This window comes from Tachysurus fulvidraco, chromosome 21 (genome assembly GCF_022655615.1).
Source record: "Tachysurus fulvidraco isolate hzauxx_2018 chromosome 21, HZAU_PFXX_2.0, whole genome shotgun sequence".
Lineage (NCBI taxonomy): Eukaryota > Metazoa > Chordata > Actinopteri > Siluriformes > Bagridae > Tachysurus > Tachysurus fulvidraco.
In genome coordinates, this window is record NC_062538.1 from 9280248 (window position 1) to 9301906 (window position 21659).

General features: G+C 38.0%; 1 protein-coding gene across 4 annotated transcripts in view; it reads right to left on the reverse strand.

Moving 5' to 3' along the window:
- The window catches only part of capn5b (calpain 5b), a 43983-nt gene extending 25854 nt beyond the window's left edge, over positions 1 to 18129 (reverse strand). For 3 of the 4 annotated variants that reach the window (XR_003438696.2, XM_027134197.2, XM_047805958.1), the window contains exons 1-3: positions 17877 to 18128; positions 11039 to 11211; positions 574 to 705 (exon numbers count right to left, since the gene is read on the reverse strand). Coding sequence is in view for 3 of the 4 variants with exons in the window: in XM_027134197.2 (XP_026989998.1) it covers positions 574 to 705; positions 11039 to 11203 (297 nt within the window). In the remaining variant the exon portion in view is untranslated. Of the gene's footprint in view, positions 1 to 573; positions 706 to 11038; positions 11212 to 13018; positions 13161 to 17876 lie in introns of all 4 variants that reach the window. The other variant, XM_027134198.2, reaches the window with a different exon arrangement.
- Positions 18130 to 21659: the final 3530 nt, after the last annotated feature.

Here is a 21659-nt window from a genome sequence, read left to right on the forward strand (position 1 = left end):
TTCGAAGTTGGTTCCACTGGCTAGCCTTCTAAGAACCGATTTGCCTTTCCATGGGCTAGAGAGCCAGAGAGAGAGCCATCACAGAGCCAAGTCTTACGTCACTGTATACAACGTTATACAGCAACGTTAGTGCAGCAGCAAACACAACATCAACAATGGCGGATGTTGCTTTACTATTAATTCTCATGGCTTTGCAAACCTACATTTGCATCCAAACACAGCGAATCCTGATTGAAAACTATTTAAAAACGCACTAACGGTGTTCTCTTTTGTCTTGTTGGTCACAGTAGCCCCGCCCCCAGCCCCTGACACAAGCAGTTCTTAAGTGTAGACCAGCAACATTTTGGTGCTACTTAAGAACCACTTTTCCTGGTTCAGAGCCGCTGCTTTGGGTGTCGAAAAAGAAAGAACTGATTTTAAATTAGGCTCTGGCTCTGAACCAGCACTCAAACTGTCTTGGTGAAAAAGAGGCAAAAGAGTGTTAGAAGATGTCATGTACAAAAGCAGCTCATAAACAAATAGAGAATAACATCACAGAATTTCCAGTGGAACTGAATCTTCACTAAAGCTTACTTTCTGCCAAAGAGACTCGCGCGAGGCCAGGCTTGAACACGCCGCCACAAACCAGCAGTTTCCCAGTTGCCCTTGGTGCAGGTCATGAGCGCTGATCCCGTCCACGAACAAGTGCGGATCATCACACAGCTCCTGATTTAGAGAGAGAGACAAAAGCGACCAGTCAAAAAGTATGAATGTGTGAACAGAGCACAGTGAGTGAGGAATAGCAGCAGCTGTGTGAACACGAGAGAGCAGTCGAGACTGGATTAAGGAAACAATGAAATGAAAAGTCTGAGATGAAATGGGGGGAGAAAATGAAGAATAAATTGTGTCTAGTTGTCTAGACTCCACAGTCCACCCGATTTCAGCTCTCAAAAAACAGAAAGACGACAAAGGTTTTCAGGATGTTTTCAGACTGTTACACTTTAAGACTGTTCACTTTGTCTCGGTTTGCTTTCACAATGCAAAAGTGTACCACGATGTACTTATGCAAGTCACATAGACGAAGAAGCCTTTTATTTTTTGTCACATATACATTACAGCACACTGTCTTCATATATCCCAACTTTGTAGGTTGGGGTCTGAGCTCAGGATCAGCCATGATATAGTTCCCCTGAAACAGAGAGGGTTAAGGGCCTTGCTCAAGGGCCCAACACTCGCAGCTTGGCAGTTCTGGAGCTTGAACCCTGATCCTCCGATCAACAACTTGAGCCACCACTGCCACATGACAGTAAACTGTCCTCTCACTGGTCAGAGTGCATCTGCTGATGTTCCAGGGTTCTGCTCGTCCATCATGATGCTTTATTAAGTTGTAATCATTATAATTGAACAGTTTGAGCAAAGAAATTGTCAGGACAACAATGTTTCATTTCACTTGTTTATCTCTCATCTCTCTCATCCCCAAACCCTTATATAGTTATAAGCATTATGATATGGATTCTACATTTATATATATTAAAATCCATGCATTTTCTGAATCACGTATCCTACACAGGGTCGTTAAGAGCCTGGAGTCTATTGGTGGGTGAAGACTCCTTGGACAGAGTACCAACCCAGCACACACACACACACACACACACACACACACACACACACACACACACACACACACACACACACACACACTCACACCCCACAGTCAATTGAAAGATGCCAATCAACCTACACCATGTGTTTAATTAAATCTCAGGACTCTGGACATTTTGGAAAAATGAACAGCAATGCTCTTTACTGCCCATGTCATCAGTGCAGGGACACGCTCAGGCCAGGGCTGAGAAAGAGACATTGTGAGGGATATGGTGCTGAGAGAAACAGCAGGCAAAGTGCAGATTTGGGGTGTGTGTGTGTGTGTGTGTGTGTGTGTGTGTGTTTGTGTGTGTTTGTGTGTGTGTGTGTGTGTGTGTGTGTGTGTGTGTGTGTGTGTGTGTGTGTGTGTGTGTGTGTGTGTGCGTGTGTGTGTGGCTACAGCTCATTTACCCTCACTACTCACTCCCAGGAGGTTCACCAAATGAGCGTAGGAGGAAAATTAAGCTTTTATGGTTGACTCTGAACACCGGACCTTTGCAATAGAATGCTTGGGCAAGTCCGCTTACGGTACACAAGCATGCACACTCAAAAACACACACACACACACACACACACACACACACACACACACACACACACACACACACACACACACACACACACACACACACACACACACTCCTCTATTTGAACCGCTTCCCAGATTTCAGCAGGTGCACCATACATAGCAGCCCCACAATGTGTGTGTATCATATAAGCCAATAAACAGACTTCTTTTTCCACCACATTCCTGTTTAGAGTGAAGATAACGTGTGATGATGTCACGAGAAAACCCAGACGTTTATTTTTTTAGCCGAGAGTCATTCTCTATGGGGTTTTCCTATTTCACACACTCATACACATTTACTATTATTATATATTTACAATTCTATTCATGCTGCATGACTGATTTTCTGTCCTGTGTGGAGGTGAGTGCAGCATAATGGCGTCTGCTCACAGTGATGCTGCTTTGATGGTTTTCTTTTAAGGCAGCTGTGCTCAAATGGAAATACTGTAACCCTTAAGCGCACACAAAAAATGCATGAAAGCATACTTATGATGATTTATAAAGCTGATTAAAAGTACTGACATCTTTTTATTAAACAATCATCCCTAAGGCTGCTTTTCCATGAGGCACTTTTCTGCACTGCCAACAAACGTATCATAAGGCATTTTTTAAAATGTCATTTTCTAAAAAGTTTTTTTCCCTAAATATTTTATTCATTTTTTTCACAGAACATTGAAAACGACAAATTGCAGACCTAAAAATATAAACACCCCTGTACATCCTAAGCCTACAAATCTCACCCTTGCCCTCCTTCTGTCAGTTCTCACCCCGGACTTTGGCCACGTGCATGTGTTTACGCTTCTCGTCATGTGTCTGCCCCGCCCTTGTCTGCTCCTCCTTTTTCTACACACCTCTTTCCCATTGTAATTTCCCTGTCTATTTAACTGTGCCGTGTTGCCTTGTGCAGCACGGAATCTACTGTTGTCTTGTCCTGTCTTTAGTCCGTGTCATGTTTAGTGTTCCTGTGTTATTAAACCCTGTTCATTTCGCCATCCTGCATCTGGGTCTGTTCTATCCCGTGTTCGTGACACCTTCATCCCACCCACAACCACTTACAGGCATAGGGAGAAGAGGAAAAAGGAAGGAACACATTAAATAATAAAATTAATGTAAATATTAAAGTAAAGTAAAGGTCTGTAAAATTGTATAAAATATTAAGTATTAAACAGATAATAAAATAAAAATAACAAAATTAACAAATTGTTTAAAAAAAGGCACAGAGGAATGCCAAAACACTCTTTAGAGTTTTATTTGTTCTATTTATAGAAATTCTCCAATGAAATTTGTACTAGAAAATTCACTGGAGTTTTCTTTCCCTTATTTAATTTGTAGATACTAGTTTTAATGCGAAGTTTGGGACAGGCTTATTTTAACACAGTAGATATCACAAAGCTTTAAAAACGGTCGATTTTATTGACCGGGCTTAATAAACGAACTGAACTTGAGCATCTTCTTTTTCCTTTCTGACAATCATCACTCTTCATTTCTGATGGACTTAGCCAAAATATAATAAAAGCCCATCTGAGCACTTTACAGCTTTCCCATTGAATTAATGATCAATAGTGTACTTGTGTTTCAGACACGATTTCAGAAGAGTAGGAAAATGAATGAGTGCGAGCGAGAAGAAGAGTGAGACAGTAATGCAGTGATGGTCTCTGATTCATCATAAAAGCTTAGATATGATTTATATTTTAGTGGGCACGTGTCGTTTTCCTAACCAGGCTGTAAAGGATGGCTGGACCGCAGAACCCTGACATCATCCTTGGATGTTTTGTCTGCTGAAGAAAAAACCCAAAAAAAAGGCAGAGCTTTAAAAGTGCACAGAGGAAACAAATGTTTTTTTTTAACAGGTTGAGGTTTAAAGGATGATCTGGAAAAACTGGAGACGTTTGAACATTTTCTTTTATATACACAGTACATTCTACAGAACTACAGACATTCTTTGACTAAAATATGTTTCTCTTTTGCAAGTACAGCATCTCAAACACAAGAAGAGCATCAAGTCTGGTTACTGTTAAAAGACATTTCAATTAGACTGAAAGCTGCACTGCCTACATCTCTATTTATAACCAAAATCAGCTCATGGAAGAACAACTGACAACCTGATAGACTGGAAGTGTGAATGCTGTTTCACCTGGTACAGTAGTACAAGATTTTGGAACGAGATGTTCAACAAACATTGAACATAGCGATAGTGAGCGATGGTTAGCTGTCCCTATACTTTTGCACATATATTGTATGCTGCTAAAGGGTTCATTTCTTCCCTGAAATAAAAGTTAGTATCTTTGTTCTCTTTGTATTACAGTAGGGAAGTGTTTAACAGGTGCTTCCTGAACTAGCGATTATGATTCTGCTATTTTATTAGCGCAGTTAAATGTAGATTAAATCATTATAATGCATCAGACTACACACTTCAAGTAACAGCCACTGACAAAGATTCATTTGCAACTAAATACAAAATAAATAAATCTGTGTATCAATTCATAAAATGGACATTCATTATCCTAGCGGTTCAGTTGAATCACGTGATCAACTCCGACCTCTGTAGCCTCTGAGAGCAAGTTTGAATGAGTCTCTTACTAATCTGGCTTAGTAAGATAAGTTTATGACATACAACCCATGTAACTGAACGTGCTCTTTCATACACTTACAAATGCGTATCAGGATGGAATCAATTGTGCTACAGTACAAGGATTTTGTCATGCAGCTAATTAGCTTCATCTTTTTGGAAATACTGTATTTTCATAATAAGTACATTTAACAAGCCTGCTTTCTTCCCCAATGCTGCGAAGGCATCCGTCCACCAATCTACACGCACTAGCATGCAACAACAGTTCTAACATGTTTGGATTAATCTTCGAGATTCTGTTCAAAAAAGCCTCCTCCTCATCACGAGCCAGACTCAAATACACCCACACACACACACCCCTTCCTCCCCCACAAATACCCACACACCACCCACACACACAAACCGATCCAGAACTTCTTGCTGTCTTCTATTCGGTGATGAACCGATGTGCTCCTTGAGCTGTTGCTAGGCCTTTTTCTGAGAGCTGAAACAGAAAGCCAAACCAATCGAAGTCCCATTTTAACCCTGACTACAGAGGATCTAGCCGGCTGTGACCCTCATGTCCTGCTTCTCTCATCTATTGCTCAAAATAAGTGGAGAGGGTTCATTTTTATATGTGCACAGACTTTATTCTCCTGAGCACAGTGTAAGACGAGACGACAGCAGAATGCCGACGTAAGCCTCATTCCATCTACTTGATTAAAGGGATAAAATGTAGAAGGTTCGTCTGGCTCTACATCTAGTCTGATGGGAATGTTCTGCTTTGATATTATACATGCATAGCACCTTGCAAATATTTGGTTAGTACCACAGGCTGCTAAGCATCTCTTACTATTACATTTCAAACAGCTAAAATAGCTCTTGGTTGTGGCAAGCAGAAAACAGTCTTTACTCTATTTTGTCTTGCTGTTTTCTTTGCTGCGGGAGAGGGGGAAAAAAAAGCTTATGCCATAATTGCTGGTCCTGCTGTGATGAGATTTAGGAAGTAATACACATAATTTTTGTCTATCTAGATTTTTTTATCTAACAACTGTAAACAACATGAATAAAATAGTGAGGCAGAAGTCCATACAAAAGTTAGAGCTACTTTATTATCAAAATGCAACATTCTGCATTCCACAAATATTGGCACCCTTTATTAATATAAGGGGGAAAAATATTTTTTATATTACAAATATTGCATTGTATTGTATTTTACTTTATTTTCCATCTCTATTAGAAGCTAGATGTAATGAGAATGTTTTTGTTGTGATAATAAATAATTAAATTGTTTCTTCCACTGCATTTGTGTAAATTTTTATTTAATCTAGTCGATGAAAGGAGAATAAATACATACAGTATATTCTCTCTCTCTCTCCACTTTCAATACATCACACGATGCTCTTGTTGATTTTTTCCTAACACACTTAAACCCCATTTTATATGGACACGCTTTCAGCACAGTTCCTATAGATTCTACATTGAAACATGAAAATGGTGGTATGTTGAGCATACACAATGGATGTGTGGATAGAATGGCAAAATACATAAAATGATGTATTTGTTGGTGTGAACAAGGCCTTCACCTTTTATTTAAGATTTTCATGTACAGGAAAGAGAGAGAAAAATAAGCAAGAAAGAGAGAGAGAGAGAGAGATAGAGATAGAGAGAGAGAGAGAGAGAGAGAGAGAGAGAGAGAGAGAGAGAGAGAGAGAGAGAGAGAGAGAGAGAGAGAGAAATGAGAGCTGGTGAGATTAGTTCAGTTGTAAAAGTGCTAAACATGATTTGTGGACAATTCATAATTCAAGTGCCAAACATGGACCTCACTTTATTTTACCAGCTCAGAAAGAGAGAGAGAGAGAGAGAGAGAGAGAGAGAGAGAGAGAGAGAGAGAGAGAGAGAGAGAGATAGACAGACAGACAGAAAGAGCAAGAAGAGAACTCAAAAGGGTTTATCATCATTAAAGCAAGTAATCATCTATGCCATTATTGCTCACTCACTATGACTTGAGTATTTAAACCCATTTATGCACTTAAAGCCATGCAATTTAGATGTTTCTGTGTAGGCACATTTGAGGACTCAAGTGTTACTTTGCGCTCAAAGCTGTAGCTCATTCCAAGTATTTCCAAGTACCATTTAAATAAATGAATTAAATTGGACACCATCGATGAACATTCAAGGATGTTTGCTAGTCACATGCTAGCCAGGTCAACAACTGTCATTTCATTTAACAGAATATTTCCACTTTCAGTTCAGTGTATCACAAGGATTTAGAGCTTCACCTTCAAAAATCATTTAACAAAAATGTAGTGATTTGATTATATAATTAGTATAATGTTTTTACTGCTTGAAGTTAGCATATATTCATAGTAATAAAACAAACATCCAGTAATGTCCAGAAGGATTCTGAAAAAGTTTCACTGTCTGTAAATAAAAGTCTGTTCTACAACTTCTCGATACATGTCCACATTTCTGAATTCATAAAGACAAGTATTTTAGGGAGACCTTGTCAGTCATGTTAGGGTCATGAAATTAAGTGTAAACGCAAAAAATGGATACATAAATAAATACAAATTTCTACGGTGTTACAATAGTCTAAGCCTCAGACATCATGCACAGGAACAGTTGGCTGAAGATGTTACAAAAACAACACGCAAAATTGGAAAAACTAGTGTGTGACATTTTTGAGCAGTCTGCCTAGTATCAAAGCTCACAGAAATAATAAGCCAAATTGTGATTTGTTGATTTACAGACAATAAAAGCTGCTTTGGGGTCCACACCTTCTGCCAGCAGTCTGAAGGGTCCAGGCTACGTAAAAATAGTGTTACCATTATTCCACAATTATGGTTGAGCCTTTTATCCTACTGTCTCTTTATAACCATAAAACTTTTACACTGTTACTGAAACTCAGATATGCAGCACCTTTTATTACTGCTTATAAGCAGAAGCAAACAGTTTAGCCTCTTTTAATTGTATTTAATGTGTGACCTTTTAAACATGACAGAAGGTAAAGAAGCAGACTTAAACAAATGAACCCCAATGCTTATAAAATCTTTCACCTGACACCACAGGCTGCATGAATCTATAGTCTGGAATAGAAGGACATCCGGTCCAGCTTCATTTCTTTGTACTAATTTTTTTCAATTTGTATGTATTTTTTCTTCTAAATAAAAGAAAGGCTTTTCCCCAGCCCATTTAAACCAGCTGTCTCTGGAGACTACTTATACACTTACACACAGAAGAAAATTATTTCTTATTGCAGTACAGCATGTACCACTTTTCCCCTAATTCTTCTTGTGTTCTTGGTGCTGAGGAGGTTTTAGATGTAGCAGAATTGTACTGCAGAGCTGAGAAAAGTAGTCGTGCTGTCGGAGTCCATTTTAGCAGTGATAAATAATAATGGGTCTGCAGAAGCAGCAGTTTGGGGCTCTGGAGCAGAACAGTCCTCTGTGTGCATGTGTGTGTATGTGTGTGACTGTGTGTGTGTGTGTGTGTGTGTGTGTGTGTGTGTGTGTGTGTGTGTGTGTGTGTGTGTGTGTGTGAGTGAGAGAGAGAGAGAGAGAGAGAGAGAGAGAGAGAGAGAGAGAGAGAGAGAGAGAGAGAGAGAGAGAGAGAGATCCAGTTATTTTAATGATTCAAGTTTGTAGTACCTCTTGCAAGCTAACTCTAGCTATATGACTAAAAAGGTGACTTAACATTAGCAGTGTAACTAAAAACCATTACATTATTTTAACAGGACACATAATGAGTCCTAAACGAATACAAATACAGATCCAAAGAAAAATGGTGCCAAAAAGCTTTAGACTATGTTGAGATCCCTCAGGAAAATGAAAGAAAGTAGTGAGAGAATATTACTTTAAAGTAAGGTTTAAAGAATACCTCACAGATGCTCAGAGTGCTGGTTGCCAGGTTTATAAGTGAACTTTCTGAATTTCTGATTTGCAGTACAGTTATATCTACAGACAATATACGTGGGACCTGGCAACCCTGGTCAAATAACAAATAGCAAGTATACAAAGCGACTTACAAATGAGTTTTAACTTAACTTAAACACTGTCTTACTGGGGGGGGGATACTGTATGTTATTCTTAAGAAAATCATAATAAATAAATAAATAAATAAATAAACAAATAAATCTTTTAGACAGCTATTGTTGCAGCTTCAATATTTTTGGCAAGCGATTACTGATTTAAAACAGCTTACTTTCTATGACAAATTAGACAGAAAGTTTACAGTGTATCTGGTCAAGCAGTTATAAAGAGAGGTTCTGCTAATTGCTATCTGTTGTTAGAATCTGTGCATAAAAATGTCTTCCAGCAGCTCTGTTTTTCTGCAACTCTGTTTACCAGCAGATCTGTTGGTCTTCTTCTAGTTTAAATACAAATACAAAAACAAATGTGGACCTTGTAAGCAGTAAACAGATAGAGATACACATAATGGTACTGGTATTTATATTCTACTTAACATGATTTCTGAGAGGATTTGTTTAATAATTTTAACACTTTTGTAATATGTACGGAGACAGCTAACAAAAAAAAAAAAACATTTCTGAGAGTTTTATTTCCAGTAATTTTATTAAATGCTTGTAATACTTGTTGCTCACACTTGCTAACGAGTCAACATGATTTAAAGAGGATTGTTTTTAATAAATCTTTGATATATTTCCTGATAATCCATGCTAGCAATTGTTCATAACTGAAAGGCATCCATGCCATCAGGCTCCATTTTAGCAGTGATAAATAATGATGGGGCAGCAGAAAAACACTACTCTGGGTCCCTGTGTGTGTGTGTGTGTGTGTGTGTGTGTGTGTGTGTGTGTGTGTGTGTGTGTGTGTGTGTGTGTGTGTGTGTGTGTGTGTGTGTGTGTGTGTGTTTTGTGAGAGAGTGGGCAACGTTCCAGAACAGAAGAGCTGCAGATGGAGTGAGATTGAGGGATGATTGACTTGGACAGTTCTGACACTCGGCCTGCCCCAGGGCTTTGTAGGCTGAGATGAACAATATGCATGTACAGTTCCTTCTTCTTTTAGCTTCAGGCTCATTAATGTGTATACGTTTGCATTGTATACGTTTATTGACCTGCTAGTGTGTTAAGTGCTAGCTTGGCTAAACTGTCTAACAGAAGCATTTTATTCATACAAAAATGTACTGCTATGTTATTAAACATTTTTGCTCTGACTGGCGTTCTGGTACTACTACAAAACAAAACAAAAACATAAATAATTTATTTACACATTTATATACCTGTGCTGGAATTATTATTTTTTTCAGTTGACTACAAACTTGACAGAATTTCTGAGAGGATTTTGTAGTTATGTTTAGAAAACCTTGTAAATTTTGAAACTGTAACTTGACAGAATTTCTAGGAGGATATTTTGTTATTTTAATAAATGTTTGCAATATTTGCAGCTAATCCTAGCTAGCTGCCTAACCAGCTAACATGACAGAAGAGTCTTCTGAGAGTCTTTTTAGTCATATTAGTACACATTTGTAATATTTATGTACTGCTAACACCAGCTAATATGAGTCAACAGTATTTCTGGATTTTTTGCCAGAATAATTATAATTTTCCTGCTAAATCTTAACTAGCTGACAAACAAACTGACTTGACAGGAATTCTGAAAAGATTTTGAGTCATGTGATATTTACTGCTAACACAAGCTAATTAACATGAGTTAACAGGGTTTCTGAGAGGATTTTGGCATGACAGTAAAAACTGGCTTGATCTACGATTTAAATTATGTTCTCGTTGGAAGTACAGTACATCACACTAGGTGTAAACAGTAGAATTTTGCTTCACTACCTTTTACTGTGTTAACTACACGTATTATTTACAGCATATGACTGGTAACAACATGCAAAAGTAACCACAAAAAAGTTACAAACCGTTTGAAAATGTGTCATATTTTAAGAAAAATCATTAATATCGGCCATAAACATTTAGTCCCAGCAGTAGATAAAAAACCTCTGATTCTTAATGAGAGCCTTTCACATATTCCTCTTTCTTTGGCACCCATAATAAAAGGTCAAACCTTTTGATTAGATGAGTAATGGACTTTTAGAGATTACCTAAAAATGGCCATGAATCAAATGCCTTATGTAACTGAGCACCATTTCTCAAACACTCTTTTAAAGCCCTCTGTCCTTGGGGAAGACACCATGGGAAGAGAATAAATTGAACACAGCTCACCAACTGTGGACTCTAAATGAGAGTTTAAGCAACACAGCAATCGAACTCAAGTTCTTCTCTCTCATGAAAAACCTGCACCTAATGTAGATGTTAGAAACTCATGACAGTGACTCACCCCAGGTCTTTTCCAGTGCACGTGGCCAATACGGTTCCCCTGATAGAACAGAGAATCATCCACAGCGGGGAAGAACGGATCCTCAAACAGAGTCCCGCTTTGCATGCACTGCTTCTTCAGCACCGAATACTGCTGCCCCTCAAAGGCCTTCACAGAGGAGAACATCCTTCAAGCTGCAGAGATATGATTCATTGTGTCAGTGCAAATGAAAAAAAAAAAAAAAAACATGACAGGAGTTCACTGATGCTAGAAAGATGCTAGAACTAAATGTAGACCTCCAGAGAATACACGTCTGTTTTTTAAACCTCTGCTTAAACATCTTAAACATACCTCTATCTACCTCATGACTATCATTGAAAAATACACTGTAATATTTAAGTATCGTCCTTGTTAAAAAGGTATTAAGGTATTAAACCCAGTCTCTTAATATTTCTCTCACCAACACTGATTCAGTATATTTTTTACAAAAAGCACATCTATGAGAATGAGTAGACCTGCTGATTGAGAAGATTGGGAGGTGTCAGAATTCCATGGCAATCTGTGTTCATGAAAATGTTGGTTTTGGTTTATGTGGATGTTTAAGGTGGATATGCTTTGATATGTATGCCAAAAATCACTCATGGGTGTGTAGGTTATTTTTACCTTCAATGCTGTGAAACATCCATAAAACAAGCCACGGTTACTATTTATGTATAGTATAAAAATATTTATAAACAGTTACTCACTCAACAGCATCCAATTTCCTCTTTTTTTTCTCACTTTTTCATATGTATAGGAAAAAAATGCCGACTTTATATTTTTATATGAATCAAATTTATGCTTGTTGAGAATGAAAACTATGACTATGTACTTGAGCTGAGTGTGATTTATTACCTCTTTGTACCATGATCTCCAGGGTCTCGCGGCCTTATAAAACACTTGGGTTCGATTTCAATCATACCTCTGTTACACTCTCCTTGCCTGTTATTATCATACCTGTCATTAACCTGGTGAAAAACATGCCAGTGCCAGCTTCTTGTGTGTGATTAAAAAATTACACAATGCCAAATTTGTAATTTAATCAATTAAAAATCAAAAATATTGTACTGGACACTTCTCTTGTGACATTTTATTTATATTTATATATTTAGCATGTCGGTTATGTCTCCCTTTTACATATTTTCCAATTTATGTGCAGAGTTTTGACAAGGTTTGTAGCAGCAACTCATACAGGGTTTGTTTTTGCTCTTCACTTGGCCTTGCCCCTTCAGCCTTTTGCTGCCTGGTCCCAACCCACAAATCTTGGGAGCCACATGCCTGGCCCTGCATCATCTGCAGTCACCAGGCTCTATCTCCTCTGTTCGCTAAGCCTTGACAGCACCACCTAAGCTTTCTGGTGTCACTTCAACACCACCACCCCATCTGTCTGTAGGCACTTGCCTACACCCCATCAGCTCTGTGCGGCCATCAAGCCCTGCCCCCTCGTCTACCTGGAGCTAACAACCTGACCAAGCCCCTTCAGCTCTCTGCAGCCACCTGGCCCAAACTTTTGATGAGATTTGATGACAATTGTCTATGTTGTCAAAATAGCATGTGTTTAGGCATTTTTCCCACAGAAAAATTACGATTCATTTTATCCAACATGAGCATTATATACTGTAGATGTGAACTGTATTTGCAGTTTATAAAATAAACATTTGATCACTATATTGAGATTAATTTACTTTTGACAGGAATTCATAAAAGGAAAATTATTGTATAAACTGCTGTCTGCTGCAAGCTTCTACTATTCAGACAGTTTTTGCCTCCTGCAGGCACTGATTTGTTCATTAAATTTTGATCGTTTTTCAGAGCCATAAGAGGCTAGCAGCAGATTCCAGTTGCCAGGGTGATGTTACATTTATGGGACAGAGCAAAAAAAACGCTTTAATCTTGTTAGTTTTATGAGCACGCTCTGCTGTCGAACAGAAACAGACACAGGCCATGTGACAGGCACAGCACCTGTACAACCCAGGCACCGCCATGTCTGCATGCTGAGGCATCGTCCCTGCTGATCTTCACGCTCTGCTTCTGTTCTTCAAATGCAGGTCAGGCAGGAACATGACTTCCTCAGCTACTGCTATTCATCCGGCCTGCCAATTCCCTGAAAGCAAAGACCTTTCTTACAATTATATATATACTGAATAACTATGTCTGGTGGCGAGGACGTGCTCAGAGTGCCATTTCATACTATGAAAGGTCTAATGAATTCTGGTTATTTTGGGGAGTCAATTCCCCCATGCTGACCTCACCATGTTTCAGTTGAGGTGTCTGAAATGCATGGGCAGTTTGTCAATCACAGCTCTTTCACTGCTTTTGTGTCAGAGTGCTGGAGCTGCAGTGAATTATTCATCATCTCTACTCCCAGACCTCCACCCTGATTAATTATGACTTTGGCTCTCCATTCACTGCCTCAAGACTAATGGCATGATCTTTAATGGTATTCTGAGGTCAAACATCATCATTATGAGATCCCCATCACCCAGTTTTCTTGGGTATAGATCATAATCAACTGGTGGACTAGATGCAAACCCAGAATCAAATTTCACCAAATCAAACCAAGCAGCCAAAATCGGCCATAGCTGGCAGCTTGTCAAGTATAGAAAAGTACAGAAGTAGAGAAGTATACAGAGATGTACACATTTCTACCGGCACTTCATATTCAAAGCAGACGCATCTGAGATTAAATATGCATCAGTACTAAAATTGATAACTCATGAAAGTTTTTACCTTAACCCAGATGGTCAGATATGATCCTATTGAGGCAATAAAACACGATATTCTTTGCCAGAAGAATTATTATTTATTAAGGAACAACATTTTGCACACTTTATAGATTTATAGTTTAATGTTGTGTAACATCTGCAAAGCAAAGTAAAAGTACCAAAAAGTGGAAGCTTCTACATCCTGAAAAGGTTCTTTCAGAAAACAAACATATCCTCACTACAAACTATTAAGATAATCAATTACCCTAGGCTTTTAATCTGTTTTATGGATCATCCACTGCACAAGTCCCTATGTAATCTTCTACTAGACAAATTATAGCATACTATAATAAGTGGATTAGTATAAAGCTGTGTTTCATCTATACATAACAAATCGACTGACCTCCTTACCAATCAGAATCCACAACTCAAAAGTAATGTGGAAAAAAAAACAATTCATTATAGCTGATTCTCTGTGAGTACTAAGCATCGAGAGAAGCACTGGGTCTACACTGATTTCCATTCTCTCTTGATTGGAGAAATGAAAACACGGCAGTCTTTCCTCAAGAGCCAGAGTGGCATATGGTGCTAGGGTTTATCTCGTCACTGCCTTGTGACAACAAGATTATTCCACTCTTGCACTCTACCTTTCTCTCACTAAGGCACTCTCTTCCTCCTTCCCTCAGGCTACATCCCCAGGAAGCAGTGAAGCTGAAGATTTTACTCACACACCTAAATATTGAGAGCGAGTTAGAGCGAGCTGCAGGTATATAAGCAGCATGTTGCTTCACAACTGGAAATGTTACTAAAGATAGCTGTATACGTTGGCATAGCAGTGCACTAATACCATTGTTCTTGATATAATATTGATATCTGATATCCAAAAAGTAACTCTTCAGGTTTCTAATTTGCAGATTTGACTCTACCTCATGCATGAATAGAGAATCTCCTTTTCTTTACATAGCTTAAAAATGTAACTCAATTATTAAATATGGACAGATGCACCAGGGCCAGATTTGGCCCAGATTCCAAATGTAATGGAGACCTGAAATGTTAAAGCTTACATTAAGGGAAATGCAAGCTGGGATAAGATGCTGTTTTTGCAAGACTATTTAACGCCCAGTTTTAATTATGAAGCACCGTATAAATAATATGCAAGAGAACAGGTTACTTTCTACTTTATGTAGCTAGCTAGCAACTTTTTTCTGTTCTATTGCTCAATATGAGAAAGGCATCATCTCTATGGGTAAAACTTTTTTCAAGTCAATTCTGCTTGCATGCAAAATCTTTGCTAAAAGATTAATTTTATTACTTTATTTAATCCAGAAAAAAAGATACTTTAAAAGTAGGAATTCATTTATAAATCTGGTAAAATACATATATAGTGACTGTCCTGCTTTACAAGCTTCACATGTCTTTTCCTTTGTATTCATCTTCATTTATCTTTGTAATCATAATGAGTAGTTTGTCTATTGAAAACAATACAAACGTGTTAATTGGTCGGCTTTATCCAATTGCATGGTTAAATGATTATTTAGTTTATTTTTTTTCTTTTCTTTAATCTGTTTCCCTAGAAGGCATTTACAGACCAATAATCTCTCTAACGCTATGTGAAACCTGACAACTTCAACCTAATCATATTACTTGCAGCCCAGCCCCACAGCAGAGCACTTTCACACAGAGTACTGTCACACCTGACTAAATGTACTCTTGAAGCAAGGACGTGTGAAAGTGCACAGATAGCGTACAGTACAGCAGTCTCGAACGTTTACAAAAACTCTGACTATGACAGGATTGCACCTCATACTGGGATTTACTGCAAGTTGCAAAAAAATGCCATTTTCTTTCACAATCAAAGACCACCAGAGGTTTTTGTATCTTTTAGATACATGTACATTTTTGAACATGTGTCTTTTCTGTTAAAACAGGAATGCAGTGGACTTTTAAACAAAATTTTATGTCTCCTCTATACCACACTATCACTACAGTACCAACCAGGGAGGGTAAAAGTTAACATGTTCATCATCTGAGATACAGTACATTAAACCAGCCAGCTGCCTCTCATGATGTGTCACAGGGCAGCTTAATTCACTCCTATCTGCCCTCTTCTACTGTACATACATATACAAACAAACGTAAAAAAAAAAAATTGATACCCTTGATAGCTCTACAACATCTCCATCCTAAAGGCTTCTAAGTGACAGAAAACAAATATTTCTCACTGAAAACTTCAAGATATGATATTCTCAAGAATTGAAACTGCAATCTAATGATATCATGGTGAACAATTCTGTTGCTAAACTTAGGTTAAAAAAAAAAGAAAGGAGATTATACCACACTTGTCACAAAGAAACCTCTGCCACAGAGTTTGAACCTTTTTCTGAGAAAGAACTACAAAATATTGTCTGCAATTGCAAATGTGATAATGCTATTTCATATATAGCCATATATATGGATATACATAGGGATATACAGGTCGTGTTGATGTTTTTGGAGGTACTGAACCTCCTCCTAGAACCACTATCAATTTTAACCCCACAGTTCTCTGGCATTTATATTTGTTTTAAACTGAACCATATTCCTCCTATATTTGGGCCACAGCATGTATAACAAATTCATATATCACACTGTCAGTGTTTCAAGCCAGTGTTGATAGCGATACATAATACCAGACTGATAAAACTGTATTTTGAAAAAGTGTTTTGAATGCATTTTAAAGTGGCCATATTATGTCAGCTAATGTGCTGTGAAGCATTTATCCAGCATCTTAACTGACACTTCGTCATGGCCAGCATCCTCATAAAACTTTACAACTGGTAAATGGATGCGTTTTAATGCCTCAGCTTTATAACAAAAGTGAGTAAATGGTATTTTAGGTGGCAAATTACTTCTCAGGTCCAAATTCTCCTGAATATACACCCTTCAGGATAAACCTCCCATGCAAAGGTGGGGTTTAAATGAAGGAGAGGAAAATAGAAAAAAAATGCAAGAAAGACTAAAAGAAATCGAGACAGATGGACTGGCTGGCTGGAGGATTAGCAAAGAGTGGACCAAAAGGCTTGGTAGAACCCCCCTCTACTTCTCTCCCTGCCTTCCTCCCTCTCTTTTTTCTGAGGGTATCCCAGATCTGGCACTGCAGACAATACTGCATGATGGGGTGGGAAAACGGTGGGGTGTGGTGGCGTTGGGCCATCCACTGAGGCTTCTGCTCCTGCCGGGTGCCTCTGAATCTATGAGGAAACCAGAAACCTGCTTTTGCATTGGGTAATACTTTCTTCTCAACTTACACGATTTGCATCACATGAAAGGCTTCAAAAATCTCAAAGATTACGGATAGATTCTTATTTAATATTTCAGTAGTATTTTATCAGAAATTATCGGATGGCACAATAATTGCATCTTTTACTATTTTTAGATAAATTCATTTGTGCATGTTGTACATTTAGTTACCCACATACTGTATGGGAAAAATACTATTACAGCTGGCCTTTATATTTATATACACAGATATTTTCTATATACAACAATATACATATTGATGAGTGCAAATGTTTAAAAAGTACACACACATTTTATTTGTCATTTTTTTTGTCATGTCATTCCAAATACATTTGGAATTGGAGAGTAGAGCACAAACATAAGCTAGATTGCCACATAAGATGGATATAAGGATAGATATATATATAAGGATAGATGGATATAAAGCAACATACACGTTTATCCTCCATATAAGGAAATGTTCTCGTGACGCCCAAATTATTTAAATGTATTCATAATAAAAGCAGTAACATCTTTGTTGAGCTCAGCATCACAAAGCCTGTGTATCTGCTTTAATTCCCCCAGCAAGGCATCCCTTTTCGCCGGGTCGCTTTACGCGCAGATGCTGTAAGTCGTTTTCGCAGTAAAACAGCTCGTTCAGCACGCGCACAATAGCAGAAACCGCACGCGCGAGCTCGTTTGTACTGTTAGATCTCGGTTATTCCGTCAGGTGGACCGATTTACACCGCGATACAAATCATATCGAGTCAAATCGAAACGCCGGACCTGACCGTGGTGTTTTACACAGTTTGAAAGCTGAGCACAGTCCGCGCATGGTGAGCGCACTAATGCTGTACCTGAGCACGGCTCCGCTCCCTCGGCGGCGTCTTCTCTTCTTTTCTCCTCGCTTCTCTTTTCTCCTATTCGCTCCGCTCCTCCGGGGTGCAGCGGCGGCCCGAGCCTCCTCCTCCTCCGCCTCTCTATCTTTCTGTCTCCCTCTCTCTCTCTGGCGCGCGCGCTCTCGCTTTCTTCCCGCCTGCACACCAGCGCGCGCAGGCCAGGGGGAGCCTCTGCATCTGAGCATGTGCGTTAGAGATGAACACGCGCGTGCTCACACACGTACATCTCTCTCTCTCTCTCTCTCTCTCTCTCTCTCTCTCTCTCTCTCTCTCTCTCTCTCTCTCTCTCCCCCACACACATTTTCCCAGGCACGCAGGTGCATATGCTTGCCTGCCTGACACACATACTGATAAATATGCACGCAAATATTTACATATTCACACACACTCACTGTATATATGTTATATATGTCTATAGCTATATATATATATATATATATATATATATATATATATATATATATATATATATATATATATATATATGTGTGTGTGTGTGTGTGTGTGTGTGTGTGTGTGTGTGTGTGTGTGTGTGTGTGTGTGTGTGTGTGTGTGTGCGTGTGTATATTATATAATGTACATACATATGTTATATATAGCATATGTATAGCATATGTATATGTACATACATATACTATATATAGCTATAGACAGGCACTTACTCTTCCTGCATTTGTAGGAAAATGCTAGTATTATATTTTCTTTACATATTTAATTGGAATAGTCTCTGTGTTAAAATAGATAAGTTTAAATAAATTAAGAATTGACAACATTATCTGTATATGAAATGGCATCAACTTATCGCCAATTAAATGATTTAAAGCCAGAATCAGGGATCACATTAGTGGCCCTTCTTGACAAATTTAGGAGCTCTCGAAGGACACATTTATTTCCAACTAAGAAAATACTGACATTTATATTTAACTTCGGGTGCCAAATTCCACATTTCTTGTGTAAATGTACCTGAAGAGCTATACATTTATTTCAGCTTGAAGAATGAGGTTCATGATGTTATTAAATATAAAGTTTTTGTCTTAACCATGCAAGAAGATGAATTATGGTCACATGACCACACCATCTGACCATCCCACTTCAGAATCTATTAAATCAATGTGGCAACAAATCAAAGCTCTTTATTTGAACTGTTTGTTCTAATATTTGTTTTATTTGTTATACAGTATAGCAGGGATTCTGAAACCATTCAGGTTGCATGCTAGCAGTGAATCTGGTTTCGTGTAAGATTCTGCTGTGTACTGAGACTTGTAAACAAGCCTGTTTATATCTGCCTCATCCCTTTTTATGTATTTGTCTTATACCAGCCACACAATCTGCTCAGTAGTCATATTCTTTTAACAAAGGCACATGTTCTTCAGAATCTCCCGCAGCTCTGTCTGCAGCTGGATAACTGTGATCTTCTTCTTCATCTTCCTCATCTTAATAAAGGCTTTTTACAAAGAAAAAATAAAGGAGATCAGAAGCATGCTTTCCAGAAATCATTAAATCTGTACTGGTGTGTGTAATATTCTAAGCCGGGTTATTCTAAGCTTGTTCTTCTGTAATTAACTGGTTTGACTGGTCACATGAAATAAATAGATTGAAAACCATATATATTTTAAATAATGGGCATTTTGTATTCTGTCAGAGGACAATTATCAGGTAAATATTTATTTAAATTGAATGGTGCCAATAAATAAACAAATTATGATTTACTTATTGTAATGAGTCTGTCTGTGTGTTTGCCCTGTTTCTGTCTGCTGTCTTGCCCTGCTGTTAATTGTTGGCCCCGCCCACTCATTTGTTACCTTGGACACTAATTGCACTCAATCTCTTCCCCAGGTGTTTTGTCTTAGTCTCTGATTGTCTCCGCTTTGTGATTGGTTCCTGTTTGCTATATCCACTCTGTTTGCTCACTTCCTTGGTGTTAGTCGTTGTTATTCCATGTCCCTGGTCCCTGTCCCCTGTCCCCTGTCCCCTGTTCCCTGGTCCCTGTTTTGCCTTGCCTTTGTGTTCTGCCTTGTGTTGCCTTCCTGCCTGTTTCTTGATTTCTGATTAAATACGTTCAAACTGCATTTGGATCTTCACTCACCTTTGTCTGTGACACTTATATTGAAAATAAATTAATAAATACTACTACTACGTACTACAATTATTGAAATAATAAAATACATCTGTATTGAGATGGTCTATTTATTTCTTTGTTAAAATTTGAGCCTTGTTGTTTCAATTTCTTTTTGTAATGACTTACATTAGCATTATTTGTTCATGGCTTTTTCTGGCCCAAACACAATTTTGTCCTCTGAAATCAGTTTCACATTTGAGACAGCACCTATATGTTATAGCCACTGCAGACCTCTAGTGGACACTTCAAGCCCTTACACACTTATTACTGTAATATGGTAACTTTTAAAGCACAGATCTACTAACTAAATCATTGAACACGTGCAAATAAAAAGCCATCCACCAACAAAACGCCTGGGAAATCTGAGTACCACCTGCCTTTATACCAGGAAACCAGACATCGTCACCTTCCAAATCTAGATAATTATATTTTAATTGAATTTCTCCTCTAAGGCAGTCACAAGACTAGAATCACTCAGTGTTCAGTAAGTGAAACCAGACCTGACAGTTTTTAAAAATAGATTATATTATACCAATTATGGGCATGGGGTAGACTAGTGGTTAAGGTGTTGGGCTACCAATCAGAAGGTTGTGAGTTCGATCCCAGGTCCACCAAGCTGCCACTGTTGGGCCCCAGAGCAGTTGTATAAAAATGAGATAATGTAAGTTGTAAGTTGCTCTGGATAAGTGTCTGAATAAGCAGATCTCCCCACAGTCATCCTTCAACATGTAGTGGAAAACCGTCCCAGTAGTGTAAATGTTATCAGAAAGAAGCACACATGGTCAGGTGTCCTTATACGTTTAGCTATTTACAGTATGGTTTCTGTTGTAATGGCAGTTATGAAGAGTATATTCATACATTTTAAGCGCAGGTTAAAAAAAAAGGTTGACAGTGACTTTGTCTAGTCACATGACATTTCAAGAAGAAAACATACCAACATTCAGAAGAGAAATATTTTCACAGTAGCATAAATATAATTTTTTCTTCAGAAGAGAAAGATTTCACAGATTTTGGGGTTTTGGGCGAGATTTTGGAATCATTTTGCTGTTATATGACTCACAAAAATGGCAATGAACACAAAATGAACTTAGTGTTTTCTATTTCTCTCACATAACCTGATAAAGAAACTGATAAAAATGTATTCTCTAATATTTTTGATTATGCTGTTCCCTATTATTTGAACTAACTTATGATCCCCCCCATAATTATTTTATTCCTGTTTTATGTACACACTTTTTGTACACACTTTTTAATCCCATTTCACTGCTTATTTGTATGGGATAAAAAGAACCTGTAAAAAAAAAAACTTGTTCAAGAAAAATGAAAATCAGCAGACAGTCCTTGAAACAGTCCTTGGACACGCTTGTGCAGTGTTTGCAAGGTTCAGAAAGAAGCCTCTCAGAAATCGGGTAAATTTCAATATGAAAAAAATTTGTAGTGCAAACTGCTACATAATAACATCACAAATAATAATAATAAAAAGTGTAGATATGGTTATTGCATTGAACTATAATAAGGGCTCTATAATGTAAAACATTATTGTACATAAGGACATCAATATTATATCTATTTATATGCTCGTTTTATCAGGAAATGTATTAGTTAGATTATATTAATGGTGA